The 21,306-nt window shown below is 34.5% G+C and overlaps 1 protein-coding gene across 1 annotated transcript in view; it reads left to right on the top strand.

Annotated features, from left to right (window-relative positions):
* The window catches only part of SDK1 (sidekick cell adhesion molecule 1), a 1,179,904-nt gene that overhangs the window by 424,903 nt on the left and 733,695 nt on the right, over positions 1-21,306 (top strand). The window contains 1 exon segment of the mRNA XM_044659951.1: positions 1,140-1,299. Coding sequence (XP_044515886.1) covers positions 1,140-1,299 — 160 coding nt within the window.

The raw sequence follows: 21,306 nt of genomic DNA, 5'->3' as shown, positions 1-21,306 counted from the left end.
TTTCTTTCTGTCCCTGATAAACTCCATCATATTTCTTGGTTGATAGAGGTCAGTTTGGCAAATCAAAAAATGGTTGCTTTGCTGAGTGTGTCTGGTGCAGTGCCATCATATTGAATCTGGCTCCTTGCAGACTAAATTTCTATAATTTCTGGCCTGAGTCCTCTCTCTCTTCTCTCTCTCTTCTCTTCTCTTCTCTTCTCTTCTCTTCTCTTCTCTTCTCTTCTCTTCTCTTCTCTTCTCTTCTCTTCTCTTCTCTCTCTGTCTGTCTCTGTCTCTCTCTCTGTCCTGTCTCTGTCTCTCTCTCTGTCTCTCTCTCTGTCTCTCTCTCTGTCTCTCTGTCTCTGTCTCTGTCTCTGTCTCTGTCTCTGTCTCTCTCTCTCTCTCTCTCTCTCTCTCTCTCTCTCTGTCCTTCTCCCTCTCCCTCTCTGTCTCTCTGTCTCTTACTGTCTGTATCCTTCCCTTCCCCATCTCTTTGTTCTTTTCATATTTGAAATCCAACTTTTGTCGTCTTTGGAAAAATCAGAGTGATGTGGAAAAAAGCAGTGGCTCTAGAGTCAGAAACCCAGGTTTAAATCATGGGTATGCTACTATTAGGCAAGTCATTTAAATATTTTGGGTCTCAGTTTCCTAATGTGCAAAATGATTTAATTGAACTACATATTCTAAGTAGCTATTTCCATTCTAAATCATGATGCTATGGAAATACCTCCCATTTGTCAATTGTTCCTCTGGCAGTGACTACCACTTTTGAAGTTGTTTCATAGAAAGTTATGTTTTTGTGTATCATGAAATAACAATATTATTTGGAGCATGACTAGTCAAGGAATTAGTTTGAGATATTGCCAGTTATGTCCAAATGGTACAACAATATTATGAGAAAAGACCAAAAAAAAGAAAAGGGATCAATTTGCCAAATGCTTTTACTTCAGTAGTCTTTAACCCTGTGGAGACATTAACTAGTATACTTTATATACTATTTCTGGAGAGTTTCAAGGTTATTCAACATTTCAATATGTCAAACAACTATCAGATTTATTTTAATTTTTTAGATATTTATAGAAAAATTAGTTTATTTTTTGTGTCAATATTATTTCCATGTCTTTGTTTAATTGGATATTTACTTCTTTGGTCTATTTTAGATGATGTTGCACCATATTTCAAGACTGAACCGGGTTTACCTCAGATTCATCTGGAAGGAAATCGCCTTGTCCTCACTTGCCTTGCTGAAGGGAGTTGGCCATTGGAATTCAAGTGGATATGCAACGACAATGAGATCACCACCTACACCAGCGAATATAAGTAATTGATAACTTAAAAATAAAATTTTGTTAGAGTTTCTTCATTAAGAATATTTAGCTTGTATTATAATAATACAAAAGGTATAAAATTGCATTGAACTAATGAACTAAAGGAGGAAAATGTGCAATTAGAATGTGACTAATTTTTCTGTTTGCATTTATATTAGGGAAACATGTCATTATTTTTGGACAGTGTGAATCTGTTAGTGATTCTTTCGTAAATGGTTCCATGAAAAAATTGACATTAGCTATGGAGAAATGCAAAGGCAACCTCTTTTATGACAAACTTGGTTACTGTGGCAATAGATACTAAACAAAGTAACCCTGAAACATTGTAAGACTTCAATAAATATGAATGCTTAATCAGGATACTTTATTATTGATAAATAAGTCATCAGCTTTAGGTTCCTGCAGTTGCCAATAAGTATAATTTTCTTATTTTCAAATTTCTGGATAAAAAGAAATATAATAAAGGGCAGGGGGGTGGGGACGGACAATGTATCAGTTCTTAACAACAACAGCAAAAATCAGTCCCTGCTCTCAAGGAGTTCACAGTCTAATTGGAGAGACTAATGGGTCCAGGCTGAAGGAAACATATGTTATATGGATATTAACTGAAGAGAATATAGGTCCTTTCTTCTGAGCCAATTTTCAAGATACGCCATCAATGGTATGATGAAATGTGTAGAAATAATATTTGATTGGTCCAGTTGTGGGCCCCAGTATCTTCTGCAGGAAGAAAAGAGAAGGCTTGGTTATAACTGTTCTCAAAATGCGGACATGTGTTGTATTGTGGGTAAATGAACTCCATATTAAGTACATAAGTTGACATTTATTTTTAATATAGCTTTAAATATGAACATAGCTTTTAGTATAACTTTAAATATTATAAAATATATTTTAATATAGCTGACTATTTCATCAAGCATTTTGTTTGGTTTTGAGGTCTGTTGTTTAGAAGGGGCATAACGAAATTGCACTTTAAAAAAGGGTAATACAATTGATTAGATGATTATGAAAATAGTACCCAGGAGGAAAGGAATTGAAATGCAGAAAATTCTTGACAACTTCATTGAATGAAAGGGACCAGTGGTGTGAATAATCTATAATGGCGGAATAATCCAAAATTAATTTGACTTTAGAATTTTTTTCTTCAAGGAATTAATCTTCCTAATTATGTTTTATTTATACTTAAAATTATAAACCTCTCTGAGGTTTTGAATTTTCTGTGAATAATCCACAAATGAATCAAATTTCTTTTTTTTTTGTAATAGAGGCTTAGGCTATATATGTACATATTTTATTGGTATATTATAGATGTATATATATATATATATACACATTTGATAGGGGACAAGTCATATTACCTATCAGTCTCACTTTGCTTATCTATAAAATGAGATTAATAGTACCTATATCAAAGGATTTTTGTGTGGATCAAATAAGGTAATTTATGTATAGAGGTTTGTAAAACAAATATCTATGTAACTGTCTATCAGTAAAAAGCACTGTGACTATATCATTTCCCAGGTGTAGGGGCAGTAGTAAGTTATTGAAGCTTCTTGATGAAAATACAAACCACCCTGACTGGCAATTAAATCTATCCTAATCTGGCTTCAGTCTATCTTTCCCTACTGATCATACATTATTCTCTCTCTCATTCTACATTCCAGCCAAACTGGAATATTTGCTAGTCTCTTCCTTTATCAGTTGTTATTGTCCTATCCACTCAACAATTTAGCTTGTCTTTACTTTTAAAAATTATTTTCTGTTTATTCATCTGTAAACATTTTGAATCTCCTCAGTAGATTTTAAGATTCTGGAGTTCAGAAACTTTTATTGTTTTTGATTGTGTATTTTTATTTCCAGTGCTACCTAGCATATTGTTTGCACATGGTAGGTACTTAATCAAAGTTTGTTGAAATGAACTGAATTTGATTTAAAAATAAAATCAAAATTAAAATTATAATCATTTTCTTGGTGTCATCAGTGGAGCAACCTATATCTATTACAATAAAATAATACAAGTGGATACCTTCTATGTAATTTCTGTTGTGAGCTAGAAAACATATTTCTAAATTTTGTATTAGTTTCGATATGATATGATCACTTTTTTTAGCAATGGTGACTATAGTGTCATCTTGGCAGTGGTTCAAGGATTGAATCTAATTTTTATAGGTGAATTTGTGTGTTTTTATGTCTGTTCCTTAAAATAACATTCACAAAAAATCATTTTATGCATTAGAATCAGTAATATGTCTCTTTTTAAAAATTATTCATCCCTTGCTGTAGCCATCCTTTACAAATTAAATTCAAATTATATCTAGTTCAAGACTTTCTCATGGCTAGAGGCAGATTTCTTTGTTATAACAGGAAGAATAATTAAATCCCCAAACTCAAGTTGTATAGCTCTGAATATCTAGCCTTCTTATGTTAATGTGTTGAAATTTAAAGAAGTCCTTAAAGTTCTAGTTGAATAGGGACATAGGGACTTTGTCTTCACAGAAACAGAGATTTTCATAGTCTAAAAAATGAAAAAAAACCAAGAATATTAAAAATGCTTAGAGGAAATCTATTCTTTATATTTCTTCTTCAAGCAAAGTGAATGGTCATTTGTTTAATATGTTTAGAAGGAAATTTCTCAGTCAGGTTGTAGTTGTACTTGACAACTATTTGGGCCTTTTTCACTGCTGAGGTTCTATGAATTTTCCCCCGTTATAATCCTTGTAGAAAGAATGAATTAGTTATTTGAGTTTTATAACAAGATTTACTACCAGTATTGAGATTCAGAAAGTCCCTTTGCAATCTATTTGGAATTCTCTTTCAGTAACAAAATTAGACTACCAATACTCCTGTGAAGTATATCTTTGAAAATTGTTTACAAAATAAAATCCTAAATGATCAAGAGAGATGATACTTAGAAACACTATTCAATATAGCATCATACATACATACAGCTTAGAAAATCTCAAAAGGAGATCAATAGTTTCTTCACTTTCTTGAGATGATTAAAATTCATTTAAATAATTCAACAACTTTTAAGTGCCTTCTATGCTGGGGGTAAAAAGCCCAAGTAAAGCAGTATATGACTACATTGCTTAACATTCTAAGCAAAATGAAAAAAATCAGTCTTTAGGATTACTTATATTCTTTCTTTCAATTGGAGTGGAGAGGAGAAGGTACCCACTTAAGAACATGGCAGTAAAGTCTGGAGAGTCAGGAATAGAGCCAGGGAAGGAGTGAAAGATGACTGAGCTGGTCATTTCCTCAAAATGTATGTTCCAATAGGAAATCCAGTAGGAGAAGGGGGCCATGTATAAAGACTGTGAGGTTTGCCATCTATGCTGCTGTCTTGGTCCTGAATACTAACAGTATTGTGTACAAAATATTTCATTTACATGCCAGGTTCCTAAGGTTCCACGTATGAAGGAATTTAGGGACTATCAAATTCCACTTTCTTATTTTATTAAAAAAAATGAGGCACGGAGAAATTACTTACCCAAGATTACATGCCTATTAAGTACCTGAGGTAACATTTAAACCCAAAACTTCATGTGCCCTATTCACTCTTCTGCAATGTCTCTTATGTGACACGCCCATGATTACACACATAGGATGCAGAAAAGGTGGAATTCTAATTCAGGTGTCCTGATTCTACTACTCTTCCTACTAGATCATGCTGCTATTCACTTGTTGACATGTCATTTCACATCTCTTGGGCTAAGTTTCCTCATCAATTAAGTGAAGGGATTGGACAAATGATTGCTGGGGTCCATTACAGTTGCAAATCCCTGATCCCATGTACCTCACTATAGCTTTGTTTCCTTTTCTATAAAATGAGGATTATAACATCTACAGATTTATCTCACATTATTCCTCTAAAGATGAAGAGATTTAGCAAGTATAAATTCTCTTTGTAAATCTTAAAAAATTTTATAAATGTAAACTGTTATATTAGTCATTTTTACTCCTGCTTCTTAGCAGATCTATGAGCCAAATCTGGGTTATCCAAGTTCAGACTTACTGGACCGAAAGGACATTGACCTCTGCAGTTATGTAGAAACAAAATTTATCTCAGTGCTATGATGCAACATTTTAGGAGAAACTGCTGTGCCAATTTAAATAGTAAAATTATGTTCCAAATGATGTTACATGGACATGCAGACTGGCATACAATATCTCACATATAAATACTTTGTGAATGTTTGATAGAATTAAATAGTGTATAAGTTTATTATCTGGGGGTTGAGAAGGAGGGCTGATATGCTATATATCATACCCTGTATCAGAAATTTGAAAAAAGCATTTGTTAGTGCTTATTATGTGCCAGGTACTCTGCTAAGTGTTGGGGATTCAAATATCTTTTTAAATTTAGATAGTCTGCCTTCAACAAACTTACATTCTAATTTGTTGATATTCAGCCATTATAACTTTATAAGACTCATAATATTATAACTATAAAAATTCAGTCATAACAACATTAGTTGTGTCTGATTTTTTGTGACCTTTTTTGAGGTTTTCTTGGCAGAGATACTAAAGTGGTTTGCCTTTTCCTTCTCCTGCTCATTTTACAAATCAGAAAACTGAGGCAAATGGGGTTAAGTTAATTTCCCCGGTTCTAAAAACTAATACATTTCTAAAGCCAGATTTGAACTCAGGAAGATGTGTCTTACTGACTCCAGGTCCAGCAATCTGTCCAATGCATCATCTAGCTGCCCTAAATTCTAATAGGGAAGAAATCCTTATAAGGAGAATGGTAACCTGAGAAGAGATATTTTTTCTGGGAATACAAAATGTGAAGGGGGAGGGAAAGAGTTTGTGGGTAGATAATGAAATTAATTATTAATATTTTTAAAGTTAACATGATATTTTACTCCATTTCATTTTCCATATTTCATATTAAATATCTGAAATATATTAATTTTAAAAAGAATATTAACAAAGTAATTCAAAGAACACAAGCAATGGAGTAAAGATTGTGTCCAGACAGCAAAGTCCTAGGTTATTCTAAAATAAAAATTACACTCTTTTCCATAACTCCACTGGTAGGTGTATTCTGGAAAAGGAGCAAATAGGGAGGGAAAAGCAGAAGGCGAAAAAAAAAGGAATAGCCATACTTAATTAAGATCTGTCTTCAGTAGGGGGAAAAATCATGATGCAAAAGACCTTTAGTTGTTTTTTTTTTAAATAAAAATACAAGTTTTTTGGTTTGGGGGACTTTCCTCATATTGCTTAGTCTTTAAGTAGGTTTTCAGGCGTGGGGTAACCAAAGAGAACAAAGTCTAGAATCCTGGTTGAGTTGTGAACCTGAAGCATAATTGTTTGTCTAGTGCCATCAGCTAGAAGTAGTGGTCTAAAGAGGCTAATTTGTATGATTTTAATCATTCATTAGCTAAATTGAGCCACTGGGCAGGAACTCTAAAAATTAATAGATTACTTTTCTCAGGACTTGGGATGATGGTGGTGGTATGGATATTGGAGTTGAGATCCAGGTTTTAGGTTCCATGTGAAGATTGTAGACCAGGTGGAGAAGATCAGGTGCATGGCAGCAGACAGATGGTGAGGTGACTGAATAGCATGTGAAGAAACTGAAAGAATTTGAACTAAAATTTTATGTTAACTATCTCTTTGCAGGGAGCTGGGCTTGTAATTTTATCAGTGTGAGGAAATCCTTACATCTTATGTCGGTATTAGAAATCTCCTGAGCACAATAAGAACTTACAGCTAGTAGCATGAGCTAAAGGCAGTGCTTGAATACATATTGCTCTGACTCTAAAGCCAACTCTACTAGTCTGCCCTACCTCTTCATCTAAACTATAATAAATATCATACATTTCATGAACAATCATTTTATTATTATTATTTTTTTTTGCCTTAGTGTTTAGAGATTTGGGGGATGAGACAGTATGGTATAATGGAAAGGATACTACATTTGGGAGCAGAAGATCTGAATTTGAATCTAGCTTTCTTACCCATCTATGTGACCTTGGGCAAGTTATTTCTTTTCTTGGGTATCAGTTTCCCTGTCTTAAATTAAGAGGGATGAACTAAGGCTCTCAAATCCTTTCTGTTTCTAAATACTAGTCTTCTAATCCAATTCAATACAACATTGAGTTTTCAACTGACATTGAGTTTTCCTTTGTCTCATAGTAATTTTCCTCCCATAAATAAATCCATTCAGAATAATTTGCTTGACTTGAGTGCTACCTCAGAGTATTATAATAGGTTCTCAATACATGTTTATTGTTGATTATAGTGATGATGTTGATTCTCCAATTGAAAAATTATTTTAAGCATAATGACCATTCTGTCATATTTTCTCTTCACTTTAGCCAACCTTTGCAGTTTATTGAAAGCTTTACCAAATTTCAGATCCAATACAGGCCAATAAATAACAGCTGTACACTGTAGAGGAAAGCTATAAAGCCAATTATCAGGTCATTAGAGACTTTTAAAAAGGAGCTTTTAAACATCTATCATAGAATCACTAAAAACAGGTATAGGAAGGACTCGTGATGAGTCATGCACTGTGGCATCAGTGTATTTAAGGACTTGTAAAATGCATGTAAAGGCTAGGAGAATTGAGGTATGAGGGTTAATTAGACACCCTTGAATGTAAGCTGTAAATATGTAAAATAAGGGATGGTAGGAACTCTGTAGGTAAAAGTATCTCACATACCATTTGTCTAACCATTTGTAGTATCTGCTCAATTACTACTACTCTTCCCTTCTTACCCATCCAATATAGCCTCTTCTCCTGCAATTTAGGTTGGAAAGAATAGGTAAGTTGTCTCAGCATGCAAATTAAATTATCCATTCAAAATAAATTTAGATACTGAAGGAAAAAGACCTTGTGCCCAAAGTAAAGCTTGTGAATATGTGTCTATATGACGCTACTGTCCAGAATTTCATTTAAATAATAGCAATGTAAGTAGATATTTAGGGAACACTCATTTTATTCTCAGAACAAGCCTGTGAGTTAAGTGCTATTTGTTTTTATTTTCTTTTTGGTGATGCCTATGGTTACATAGTATATGAAATTCCCCCAAAAGAAACTCTGTCAGTGTATATTGGCATTTGCCCTGCATGTGGTTTACCCATAATCACATAGCCGGAATGTGAGAGGTTGGACTTGAACTCAGGTCTTCTAAACTCCATGGTGGATTTTCATTCTACTATTTTCCACAATACTCTTCTAACTTCTATTGCCATTCTGTTCCCCACCCTCCCTGCTTTGTTTTTTATAAATGAGGAAAGACTCAGAGATCTTAAATAACTTCCTCTGAGTCTGGTTAAGTTTTTGAGAAATCTTGGAATTTCTGACTCTTAAACCATCACTCCTTTCACCATGTAACACTGTACTGACTCACACTTATTCTCTCTATACAGATATAGAATACAATTGATATGTATTAACAAAAAACATAGATAGGCCTCTTCCTAATTGAGGTTGGCCCCAAAATGAACTGAACCTAAAACTTTGCTTTTATGTCTTTTTACTGATCAAGCTAATAACTCCCTAGTATGATTATTTAAAATGATAGACATTGACTGTATTTTAGAGACATATGGTGATAATGTTTCACCATCGTTTTATATTGTGAGTCAGGAAAACAGTCCTCTGCTTAGAAATGTTTACAAACAATAGGCCCACAATGAATCACTCCATCTGGTAAAGGAATATAATCTATGTAGGAATTCCCATAACAAGAAGACTTAGTGACTTCTAAATATTTGTCCCCCTGAGGAGACTGGGGAAAGAAGAGATGACACCAAAATAGCATATATTTAACATTCAACTCTGTGGCTCTTTTTTTAGTAAACTTGGTTGGTTATATGGATTAGTTTGTCACGTTATCATAGAAATTACTAAGAATTTTAGCATAATGCACCCCTTGGTAGAACCAGAAAGACCCAAGATCACATGCCACCTTTTTTTTTTAAACCCTTAACTTCTGTGTATTGGCTCCTAGGTGAAAAAGTGGTAAGGGTGGGCAATGGGGGGGGGGGGGTCAAGTGACTTGCCCAGGGTCACATAGCTGGGAAGTGTCTGAGGCCTGATTTGAACCTAGGACCTCCCATCTCTAGGCCTGACTCTCAATCCACTGAGCTACCCAGCTGCCCCCACATGCCATCTTTAACATGTCTTTGGCAACTCTTTAAGACCAAGTGTTAGAGAAGGTGCTGGCCTGTCCTGGAGTCAGGCTACACTATCCACATTGGTATATATTGCAATGAAGGATCTGCTCTTTTCACAGGCCTCAAAAAGAGTTTTCTGAAAGCTTGCAAAATACAATGGTCTTTTCCCCTACAATAAAAAACTTTGTTCACCTTATCATAACCTAATGCCCAATCTCTACTTTATTATAATTATGATATCTAATAATCATAGTAGCTGAGTCTCTTCTGGTCTTGATTTGTAATTTAAATAAATGGCACCAAGTCTTTGTCCTTGCTTTGAAATTATTCTGATTCTCTTCACTAATTAATTTTTTTGTTTGAGATGAACCATTTCATACTAGAACAAAATATTGAAGATTAAAACTTAGCAATATTATTTTCCTTTCTCATAAAAGATTTTATTAATCTTGTCATGAGAGCTCAAGAAGGTGACCAGAGGGAAAAAGTACCTTGATTAATATTTGTTTAACGTAGAATCACCTTATTGCTTAGATGTTTTATTCACTTAGAAATTATTCCTATCTGCTGTTTTTTTCAGGTTGACTAATTGGACATCATTGACTAAAAAGACAAACAATTAGTAGGACAAGTGGTTTTTGAGATGTACTGAGAAAATTAGAATAATGTGCAGTTTGTCTTTTATTTGAGCCCATGTGAGTTTCAATCATCACATTTAGTATTAGGAAGTTATTTTGATATTACTCATAATCATAAAATAAATATCTTTTGTAAAGTATGTTTATTTTAGAGGTAGAGAAAAGATGAAATTCCATCCTGTTTTTTTATGGAGTGTGAGGAAATCCCAGTGTGGAATCTGCCTCTGCTTGTACAGATGAACAACCTTTTTGTAATTTATAGTCAGATTATTTCCCAGGACATTGAGAAGTTAAATGATTGATTTATAAAAGGTGTTAACTTTAATACTTTCATCTTTGTATCCCCCTAGAAAAATGGCAAATATTGCTGGGTGTGTTTTGTGGAAAAGTACACCCATTGGGAGAGGAGCATCATATGTTGGAATGCACCTTAGATTTGGAATCAGAAGACCTGGCATTGAGTCTAAGCTCCAACATTTAATACCTGTGTAACTTTAGGAAAATCACTTAATATTTTGGGGTCTAAATTTTCATCTATAAAATGAATTGTTTAACTAGATGACTGTGTAGGGCCAGCCTACACATCAACAGGGGGCCTGGAAAGCCTGGACATCATCGGTGAGAAAGAAAAGAAACTGAGAACAATCCGGTACCAACAAGTCAGCCCAGAACTGTTCTACCAGTCTTTGAGCTGTGTTTTAATTTTATAATTTTTTCTTCAAGACCATTTTTCCCTACAAGGCTGGAATGAAATAATACACATTATGTTTTAAATCTAAACAGCATAGGTTCAAGCTTATATAAAAGTTAGTAAGAATAACCCATTTTTCATGTATGTTATCTATTAGTCTAAAAAGCATTCAAAGGTTACCAAGACCTTGTTTTATCCAAAAATTATTTCAATAACAATTTTTTATTATTCAACATATTTCAATAGGGAGGGTAAAGTATGAAACTTCTAAAACTATGATTAAGTTCAATGTGTTAAAGCAATGAAGTAATAAAGTATTTTACGTAATAAAGTAATAAAGTATTTTAAATTGCCATCCTCTATCCTCCAGATTTCTCAGAAATCAGGAGAGATTAGAAGCAGTTTCTATCATTTTGACTGCTGCTTTGCTGAGGGTATGAAATATTAAATCATTAATTGCTGACTTATTATAAGGTGACTAGGAGGTTTATTTCAGAGGATTTCTGTAGACTATAAGACTTGGGGCTATCCTAGAGAAACTGACTACAACAATTACAGTTATAAAAAAGTGTTGGTCAGAAGGGAGTCACAGCGGGGTCTGATTGGGGTTTCCATCCTTCCTGTGGCCTGATTTTCAGATCATAGGATCCATGCATTCTGTCATTGTGCATGGATTCAATGGGCCCTTGTCCCCTCTGTGGCCCTTGGCAGATGACTTCTAATAATGTCCTCTCTGGTTGTATAGCTATGATCTTATGATATTGTTACCAGCAGCTGATATTTACTTATAATTTAGTTTTACAGAAAAGTTCTTACATAAGAAATGTTATTCAAGTATGAATATCTATCCCATGTAAGGCAGAGTTGCCATATACAGATAATTAGGCAAGTATTTGATCAGTGGAATAGGAATTCCTTTCTCCATTTGAGAGTAGAAGGAAAAGTGTACAATTTAGAAAATGAGGAAACAAATGATAATGAAATAACACTAATATCTTCTTAATAGTTTAAGGTTTACAAAGTGTTTTATATACATTATCTCATTAGATCCTTATAACAGTCTCATGAGGTAGAAATATCATTTCCATTTTACAGATAAAGACAGTTTCTGAGAAGTTCGATTACTCGTGACAATATAGCTAATAAGTACATTCTTCTGGCTAGTCTTTCTTCTATACTATTCTGCCTTTCAGGATTGCTCTCAAGATATTTTTGAGGAGTCAAAATCCAGGATGGATGGTTTAAGTGGGTAGATAGATAGATAGGCAGGTAGGTAGGCAGGCAGGTAGATAGATAGGGAGAAAGTAAAGAAGGGATGGAGGGAAGCAGGTAGGCATGTAGGTAGGTAGGTAGATGGAGCATTTATTACATATTTTTACCTTATGCTAAGCACTAGAGAAATATAAGCAAGATAGTCTATATTCTTATATGGGGAGACAAGGAGAAAGAGGCAGAGCAAGCCAGGAAGAGGTACTGGAGGCCTGAGCCCTAGCAAGATAAGTCAAAAGCTGACCACAATGAATGGCAGAATAGCAGAGATATAAGTTAGAAGATCACTATTACATAAAGAAAAAATGCAGAGCAGTACCAAGTTGCTTAGTGTTTGTCTGATTCAGCCTATTTCAGCCTGTTTCTGCAAAGTTTTGGCAGAAACCCTAGTTCATATAAAATATTTTATTGTAGATGGTCAAGGAGAGACCACGTTTTAAAAAAAAATGAAGCCAACACAGAAGGAATCCCATTATACTAAAAACAAAAGATAAAATACCTGGAATATCATTCTAGGATTTGGGTTATGGGTTCTGCATGACCATGGTCCTATGGATAGAATCTTGTGAAAAGATAAATCTTTTCCATAAAGGCTCATTAGTAGTAAATGGTGATTTTGATGGAAGGATGTGAAAGAGAAAATAATCAGGGAAATAGAATATTTCATTCAATAACGAGTAGGTAATTCCACCATGGTAGTATATCTGGCTTGTTGGATTTAGATTTGTTAGATATCATCTAATACAATCACTCATTTTACAGATTAAAAAACTGAGGCCTAGATATGTCACATGACTCATCATTTATTTAGGGTCTTGATTAGACTGCCTTGGCCTGTTATGGCAAGAATAGTACATTGTATATCAATGTACTATTCATTGTTCAATAACTTCTTCCTGAGTTTCCTCTGTTCTTTCCAGCTGTTGTAGAGGTTTAGAACTTGCTATTTCTGAAATCAAATCTGCCCGTGAAAATGTTGGTATTCCTCTCTGGGGTTTGGCAATGGTTTGGCACTGTGTTGATCAATGCTCTCTTGGCTTGAAGTCTCAGCTAAGCATGCTAAGTTCCACTAACGGATTTGTTCCCGCTGCTTTCTATAATTCTTTATTCATACACATGCATAAGACTATCCTTGATACATTATTGAAGCATAGCTGTGGAACTTGTAATCCTAATATTTGTCAGAAAGGATCTACAGATACCAATAGAAGGCATAGGGGATCTTACAACAGTATCTTTGTCCGGTTTAGGGTAATCAAGGCTAATTGGCTAGACAACAACTGGGCACAAGTAACATTATCCCATTCCTGATGGTGGCAAATTAATTCTAATTACTTTCTGATTTAGTGATTACAAATTTTACAATCTTTAGTTTATGGCCTTTCATGATGAATGATCCATTATATCTGCCCCAATTCATTGTAACCATGTAAAATGCCTTCCAACTGAGGTAGTCATGAATGTTGTCAATAGTGAAATGAATATTTCTGAAAAATAATTCCCAGTACATCTGGCACTGTTTGACTTGTTTGGAGGTTAATTTGTCCTATAATGAAATACCACATCCCTTCACATAAGTATATTTGTATCTCAAATGAAACTCTTGACAAGTAGTTCCTTGTACCCAGTTGTATAATACATTTTTGCATCTGTCATCTGACAAAAGAAATATGTGTAGGATCTGAACATAAAAGGGTGATGATGTAAGGATAGCCCTCCTGGGGATTCATTGGTTTCTACAAAGAATTGTTGCTGTGGATACAGCTTTATTAAGAGAGATTAAGGTTAAATAATTCACATATTTAAGTGAATAGACTCACCCTTCACCATTATCACTGACTACTCCCAAGACCAGAATTTCCTATCTTTGGATCTGTGTCTTCCTCCACCTCCAGGGCTTGTATGCTATTGCCCTTTGGGGCCCTCTTGTTTCCCTTAGCTTCCTAGTAATGCAGTCTTGAAAGATACAATCCTTCTCAGGCAAAGTGGTCTTCTAATGAGTAAACTTCTAGATGTAACATGGCAGTGACTATTTCTTATATATATATATATTTTCAGATATATATTTTCTCCTTCCCCCTCTCCCATAGTCTTTAATTGTGCCCTTCTCTCCCTTCCCTCAGTTGTTCTTTTGATGTTCTGCCTCAGCTCCATTCCCTCACTCCTCTTTGTTCAATTAATCAGCAAATATTTATTAAGTACTTTGCTGGGCTCTGGGTTTGCAAATACAGAAATGAAGCAACTCTTTTCCTTCAATTTGTTCTAAAATTTTCTTTTAGAAATGGGTATTTATTAAATACACCCACAAAAGTCTATAGTTCATCCTCTCACCAGTGCATAGAATCCAGGGGAAAGTGGGCTCAGTCTTGAAAAGCATATGTAACAGAGGGATCACTCTCAGCTCTTGGAAGTTCTTTCACTAAATCTTGAGGTTATTTACCTTAGCTTTGATGTAATTTTTCTTTCTGTTGAGCTATATGTAGTGCTTTGAGTTTATGCCCAGTCTTTCTTGGCTCCTGATGCAAAAACTACTGTAAGCTTTTTAAAGGAATACTCCATGAAGTACAATATTCCCTAGGCATTTTGAAGCTCAAAGTTTTCCTTCCACCAAAGGAGTCTGAGACCGAGACTGAAATCTTCTACTCTCTTTTTATCTTTCTTTCACTGGTTCAGTGTTTGCCAAGAATTCTCCCTTCGTTCACCTCACAATGGAATCTTGGAATCCATGGAGCCAGATATAGGCCCCAGAGGATGTGACCAGGTTTCTTGCCCAATCAAAACAGATTTGCTGGAAAATGAGGGGATGCCCTTCGATTGGGGAATGGCTGAACAAATTGTGGTATCTGTTGGTGATGGAATAATACTGTGCTCAAAGGAATAATGAACTGGAGGAATTCCATGTGAACTGGAATGACCTCTAGGAACTGATGCAGAATGAAAGGAGCAGAACCAGGAGAACATTATACACAGAGATGGATACACTGTGGCACAATCGAATGTAATAGACTTCTCAATGCCAGTGATCCAGGACAATTCTGTGGGACTATGAGAAAGAATACCATACACATCCAGAGAAAGAACTGTGGGAGTAGAAACACGGAAGAAAAAATCATGTCCTTGATTATATGGTTCAATGGGGATATGATTGGGGATGTAGATGCTAAAGGATCACTCTAGTGCAAGTATTAATAATATGGAAATAGGTCTTGATCAATGACACATGTAAAACCCAGTGGAATTGCTCTTTGGTTACAGGAGGGGAGTGGGAGGAGAGGAGGGAAAAAATGTGATTCATGTAACTATGGCAAAATATCCTAAATTAATTAAATAAATAAATAAACTTAAATTAAAAAAAAACAGATTGGCTATTACACCTAAGGAAGAGTGCATGTCTTATTTATGTGAATAGATGAGGTATATTCTCACCTGATAAATATGTGGAGAATATAGAATTGTTAAGGTTAAAATTCTCTGGAGATTATATCATAATCTATAAGGATTTGTTAAATAATAAAAAATTAAACCTGAGAAAGAAGAGGCCTCCAACCATAACTGTCTGGATGTTCCCTTAGCAAACCTCCTCCAAGTACCAAGATGGGAACCCAGAGCCAGAAAAGCCAGGCTTCCATACCTTCTCCCTTTAGATTCTCTGGAAAACCTCCCACTTCCTCTCCTGATCCAAATGTATATTTTTAGTGATGTCCCTACACCAAGTAGCCATCTTTAGAATGGCTTCAGAATAAGCATGCTTCCCACTATCTTTCTTTTATCCCACTATCTTGTGTGGTTTGTTGGCAGAAAAACAGGCTTTGTTTGTCCTTAATTCAAACAAAGGGTGGGGTGAATCACAATTTAATTCAATCAGAGGGTGATTTCAAACTTAATATCAAAACTCATCCTTTTTAAAATCCAAAATTAATCTTGGAGTACCAAAGAAAAGGGTATAAGCTAGTGTTAAATTTTCATATCATTTATTTTAGATGAATTAAAATTAATTTAATTGATCAGTCCCCACCCTTAAATAACATATATATAACTGAACAATTAAATTAATTAAATTACCCTGCTCATCTAAAATATCAGTCCCCACCCTTAAATAATATATATATATATTATTTAAGGGTGGGGACTGATACATACATATATATATATATATACATATATATATATACACATACACACACACAAAATGACCTGGAAGAAAAGGTGGTCACAACAAGGGAACCAGGAAAAGCCCTATGAAGATTTATTGTTGAGAGAATAAAGAAATTACTATCCCTTCTCTGCTCACATGCAGACTGGAAGGGGATACATCTCTAGGTCCCCTCTGTCTCTTACCTTCTGTTCTTTCATTCACATAATTCTTATTGTATTATCAATAACTCACTTATAATCATAGGATTTAGTCTACCCTTATGTATTAATTTTACCTTTTCCTTTCCTACTCTTGATTTTTTAAGTTCTTTTAATTTATTAGAACACTAAGTCTAAGAGGGCCTTTCCTGTACTCAATTCCACTTTATTATTTTATCTCTCTATTTATTTTTTTTAAAGAAACAACACCAGGATATGCACATATGTATTACCTTGTGTTATTTTAAAATAATTGTACTTACTTTTTTCATAGTTTTCTTTTTGAAGAGTATTAAAGTTTAATAGTCTACTTATCTCTAGATTGTTGGCAGGAACATTTAGCCCTTAATAACCACTCAATGAATGATTACTGACTGATAAATTCTTTTTTGTTTAAGGTTTAACTTTTCCCTTTGAACTTTAAGCAGAGCTTTATAGGATACATATTTTTTGGTTGCAGCTGGAGTTCCTTTGCTTTTTGGAATATTCTTTTGCATTTTCTTTCACAATTTCTTATGATAGTGAACTAATCATTAGAATTTCTGTCCTGTCATAGCTGAAGGTCTTTCTTTTTTCTATTAGTCAAATCTGTTTGTAGAAATTACGGAATTTAATCATGATGTGTTTTATAATTTTAGCATGGTGTTTTTCTCTGGACATTAACCTAAAGATTTCATTATTAAATACTAGATGTCTATTCCTACGAGTTGTGGACAGATTTCTCATTAATTACTCTAATATTGCATTTAGAATTCTTTAATAGTTTATTATTTTTCAAGTTAAGAATTATTTATTTTTCTCTCTTTCTGACTACTCTACTTGGGAGTAGGCAAATAAAACAAAAACAGAAAAGAAAAAGAAAGTTCTCAATAGATAGCTTGCATAGTTGAGCAAAATAACACATTAGTTGTATCCACAAATGTATATCTCTTTCAGACTTTTAAACTTCTCTGGCAGGAACGGAGTGACATATTTCATCTTCAGTGTTTTGGACTTGTGGTGGTTTGTCATCGAATTAATTAGAGTTCTAAAGTTTTTCAAAGTTATTTTCCTCTGTAATGATGTTATCATTGCATAAATGCTTCTATTTCTGCTCACTTTACTTCATGGCAATTTTTAAAGGTCTTTCCAATTTCCTCTGAAATCATCTATTTCACCATTTCTTATGGCATGATAATATTCTAGTACATTTATATTTTACTACACACAAATCCTTTTCCTCTTCTTTGAGATATTTGTGGTATGGGCCTGGTAATAATTTCCCTAGCTGGGATAAAGGGTATACATGGTTTGTTAACTTTCTAGGCATAATTTCAAAATGCTTTCCAGAATACCTGAACCAATTTACAGCATTAGTATGCCTGTTTTCCTACAACTTCTACATTTACCATTTTCCTCTTTTTGTCCTCTTTGCCAGAATGTTAGGTTTGAGGTAGATCCTTAAGTTGCTTTAATTTGCCTTTCTTTAATTATTAGTGGTTTAATGCTTTTTAAAATATGATTGTTGATAGCTTGGGCTTTCCTCTTTGAAAACTGTTCATCTCCTTTGATTATATAATGTAGAATGGTTCATAGTTTTCTCTTTTTAAACTTTTCTCTATTTTTGGTTATATTTTCAGTTCTAATTCATCTCCCTTCTTCCTCCCAACTCCAACATTTTATCTCTCCTCTCCCTCTCCCCGCCTCTCTCTCTCTCTGTCTCTCTGTCTCTCTTTCTCTCTCTCTTACTATACAATAGATATTTCCATATAGCATTTCTTTCTCTGAAGTTGGATAGCATTTTCCTTCATAAATTCTTTGTAATTGATATGAATGTTCATATCACTCAGAATAACTTAGCATTCGCAATTATTCTTTGAATAATATTTCTGTTACGTTATACAATATTCTCTTGGTTCTGTTCATCTTCACTTTTCATTATTTCATAAAAGTCTTCCCATGTTTTTCCAAGGTCAAACTGCTCATCATTTTTTAAAGCACAGTAGTATTCTATCACATTCATATACCAAAAGTTATTTAGCTATTCCTCAATTGATTGGCATCCCCTCAATTTCCAATTCTTTGCCACCACAAAGAGAATTAAATAAATATTTTAGAAAATATAGGTTCTTTTCCTTTTTCCCTTGATTTGCTTGGAAAACAGACCGAATAGTTGTATTGCTGGGTCAAAGGTTTTATAACACTTTGGGCATAATTCCAAATTGCTTTCCAAAATAGTTGGATCCATACACAATTCTAACAACAGTATCTTAGTGTCCTAATTTTCCTATATCCCCTCCAGCCTTTGTCATTTTCTCCTTCTATCATTTTAGCTAATTTGATAGGTGTGAGCCAATACCTCAAAGTTGTTTTAATTTGTATTTCTCTAATCAGAAATGATTGAGGACATTTTTTCACTTGACTAAGGATAGCTTTGATTTCTTCCCCAAACCACTTGTCCATAACCTTTGACTATTTATTAATTGAGGAATGACTTATTTTTATAATTTTAACTTAATTTTTTATATACTTGAGAAGAGGCCTTTCTCTGAGAAACTATAAAATTTCTCCCAAATTTTCTGCTTTCCTTCTAATCTTGGCTACATTGGTTTTATTTATACAAATACTTTTAATTTAATGTAATCAGAATTTTCTATTTATATCTCACAACGTTTTCTATCTCTTATTTATTCATTAATTATTCTCCTATGCATAAATCTGATAGGTAATATGTTCTATGCTCTTCTAATTACTTATGACATTCATTATGTCTAGGTCATTTTATCCATTTTGACATTTTCTTGGTAAATGGTATAAGATATCTATATCTAGTTTCTGCCAAATTGCTTCCTAGTTTGCCTCGTCATAGCTCAGTTTTAAAAGTTTGAATCATTTTCTTAACAATCTCAAATGTGACATCTTTATCAGAGAAACTTGTTGCAAATATCTTGAGATACCTTAGGTACTATGGCTTTTAACTATGTCCAGGACAAATTTAGGGTGAGAACAGTGAACCTCATAACATTTCTCTTCCCTTTCCTTTATGTGTTGAAGCTCTTTCTCTTCTAGACACCTCCATCCAGTTTCTCTCTCTTTCTTTCACATGATTGGATAAGATCAGTGTCTGAGGCTTCTTCTGGGGTATATATGTGGAAAAGCTTGTCACTCTTGTAGCAAAAATTGTACAAGGCTACCACTTCAAGATAAGTTGCAATGCCTGTACTTGTAGTGGGTTGTAGGATGGGCGTGTTGAGTGCAAATTATTGTCTGATGTTATTTGATGAGTTTTAAAAATTATATTTTGTGGGTTTCTTGTCTTATGGATAGGACTTTAGTTCCTCTTTTTCTAGTATATATTACTTTTTCTGAGATTTTTGGTTTATAGAAATTTTTGGAAGACAATTGCTTTCTCATCTTGGCAATTGGATGTACCTAATAATTCATTGTCAACATTTGGAAAAAAGTGGGTTAATCAATGGTAGCAAATAGGTGACTCAGTGAATAGAGTGCAGGGCCTAGAGTCAGGAAGACTCTTCTTCCTGAGTTCACATCTGACTTCAATCATTACTAATTGTGTGACCCTGGGCAAATCACTTAATCTTGTTTGCCTCAGTTTCCTCATTTGTAAAAATGAACTAGAGAAATAAATGGCAACCCACTGCAGTGTCTTTGCCAAGAAAACCTCAAATAGGGTCATAAAGATTCAGACAAGCTGAAACAATTGAATAATATCAAAGGAGTAGTCAATATGGGGGGTGGGAAAATAGAGTGGGGCATTGCCTTTACCTATATTGGCCACAGAACATGATACCCGCTAAGCTGTACTACTTCCTCTTGTCATATAATCTGCCTTGGCAGGTGAACTGGAGAAGTGCTGACATAGAGATTGCGAGAAGTTTGCCACAAGTTTTGGTCATGACTGAAGATGATAAAGGACTCAGAGCAGACCAGTCAGTTACACCTCTACTTAGGTAAATTCATTATCATTGGGTGGCTGATCCTCATAAACTGATGCATCAGAAAAGAACTACTTTGTTCAATTACCATATTCAGCATATGGAAGAAGCTGAAAAATCCTATCATAGGGGGCAGCTGGGTAGCTCAGTGGAGTGAGAGTCAGGCCTAGAGACAGGAGGTCCTAGGTTCAAACCCGGCCTCAGCCACTTCCCAGCTGTGTGACCCTGGGCAAGTCACTTGACCCCCATTGCCCACCCTTGCCAATCTTCCACCTATGAGAAAATATAAAAATATACCGAAGTACAAGGGTTAAAAAAAAATCCTATCATGGATATTACATCTTGCTAAATATGACAAATCTATCTGTAACAATCTCAGTTCTGAGGAGGGATTTGGAAGTAATACTAGTGTGCTCTTGAACTCATGTGGAAGTCAATTCACAATATCTAATGATGGTTATTTTCTGTGAAATAGTTGTTGGTCCATCAGGCAGCCTGATCTGTTATGCAGAATTCTACATAAACTACTCATGAGAAGTTCCCTTTGGCCAAAATTTTGTTACCCTTAGTGTCTGACTGGAGTCTAAGAGCAATCCACTATTGAAAGAGCCTATGGATATTTGGCATCAGAACTGCTCATTTCAAGAAATACTTAAACCAAGAATTTTCTTTTTTCAAAGCAACAAGTATATCAAATTTCACTAGTAGGTTACAGACCTGTACTTAAAGGTTTTGAGTCTGTAGAGCTGCTGAACTGGGTGGGGTTTAGTCTAGAAATTGGATCACAGGCCAAAGATTGATATATTATATCAAGGGCAAAGAGGTCTAAGCTTGAAGGCACCAAAATTTAAGGGGTATGAAAATTTACTTCAAGTTCACTCCCATTTTATCTTGCTCTTTCTTTGGCTGCAACTTTTCCAGCATTGTCCTCATAATACCATGGGTACTCCTCCAAGGTATCTATTTCCCTGTCATGGGGCAAT

Source organism: Gracilinanus agilis, chromosome 1, assembly GCF_016433145.1.
Source record: "Gracilinanus agilis isolate LMUSP501 chromosome 1, AgileGrace, whole genome shotgun sequence".
NCBI classification, from domain to species: Eukaryota; Metazoa; Chordata; class Mammalia; order Didelphimorphia; family Didelphidae; genus Gracilinanus; species Gracilinanus agilis.
The sequence above is the reverse complement of the archived record's forward strand: the minus strand, read 5'-3'. Positions and strand labels throughout refer to the sequence as shown.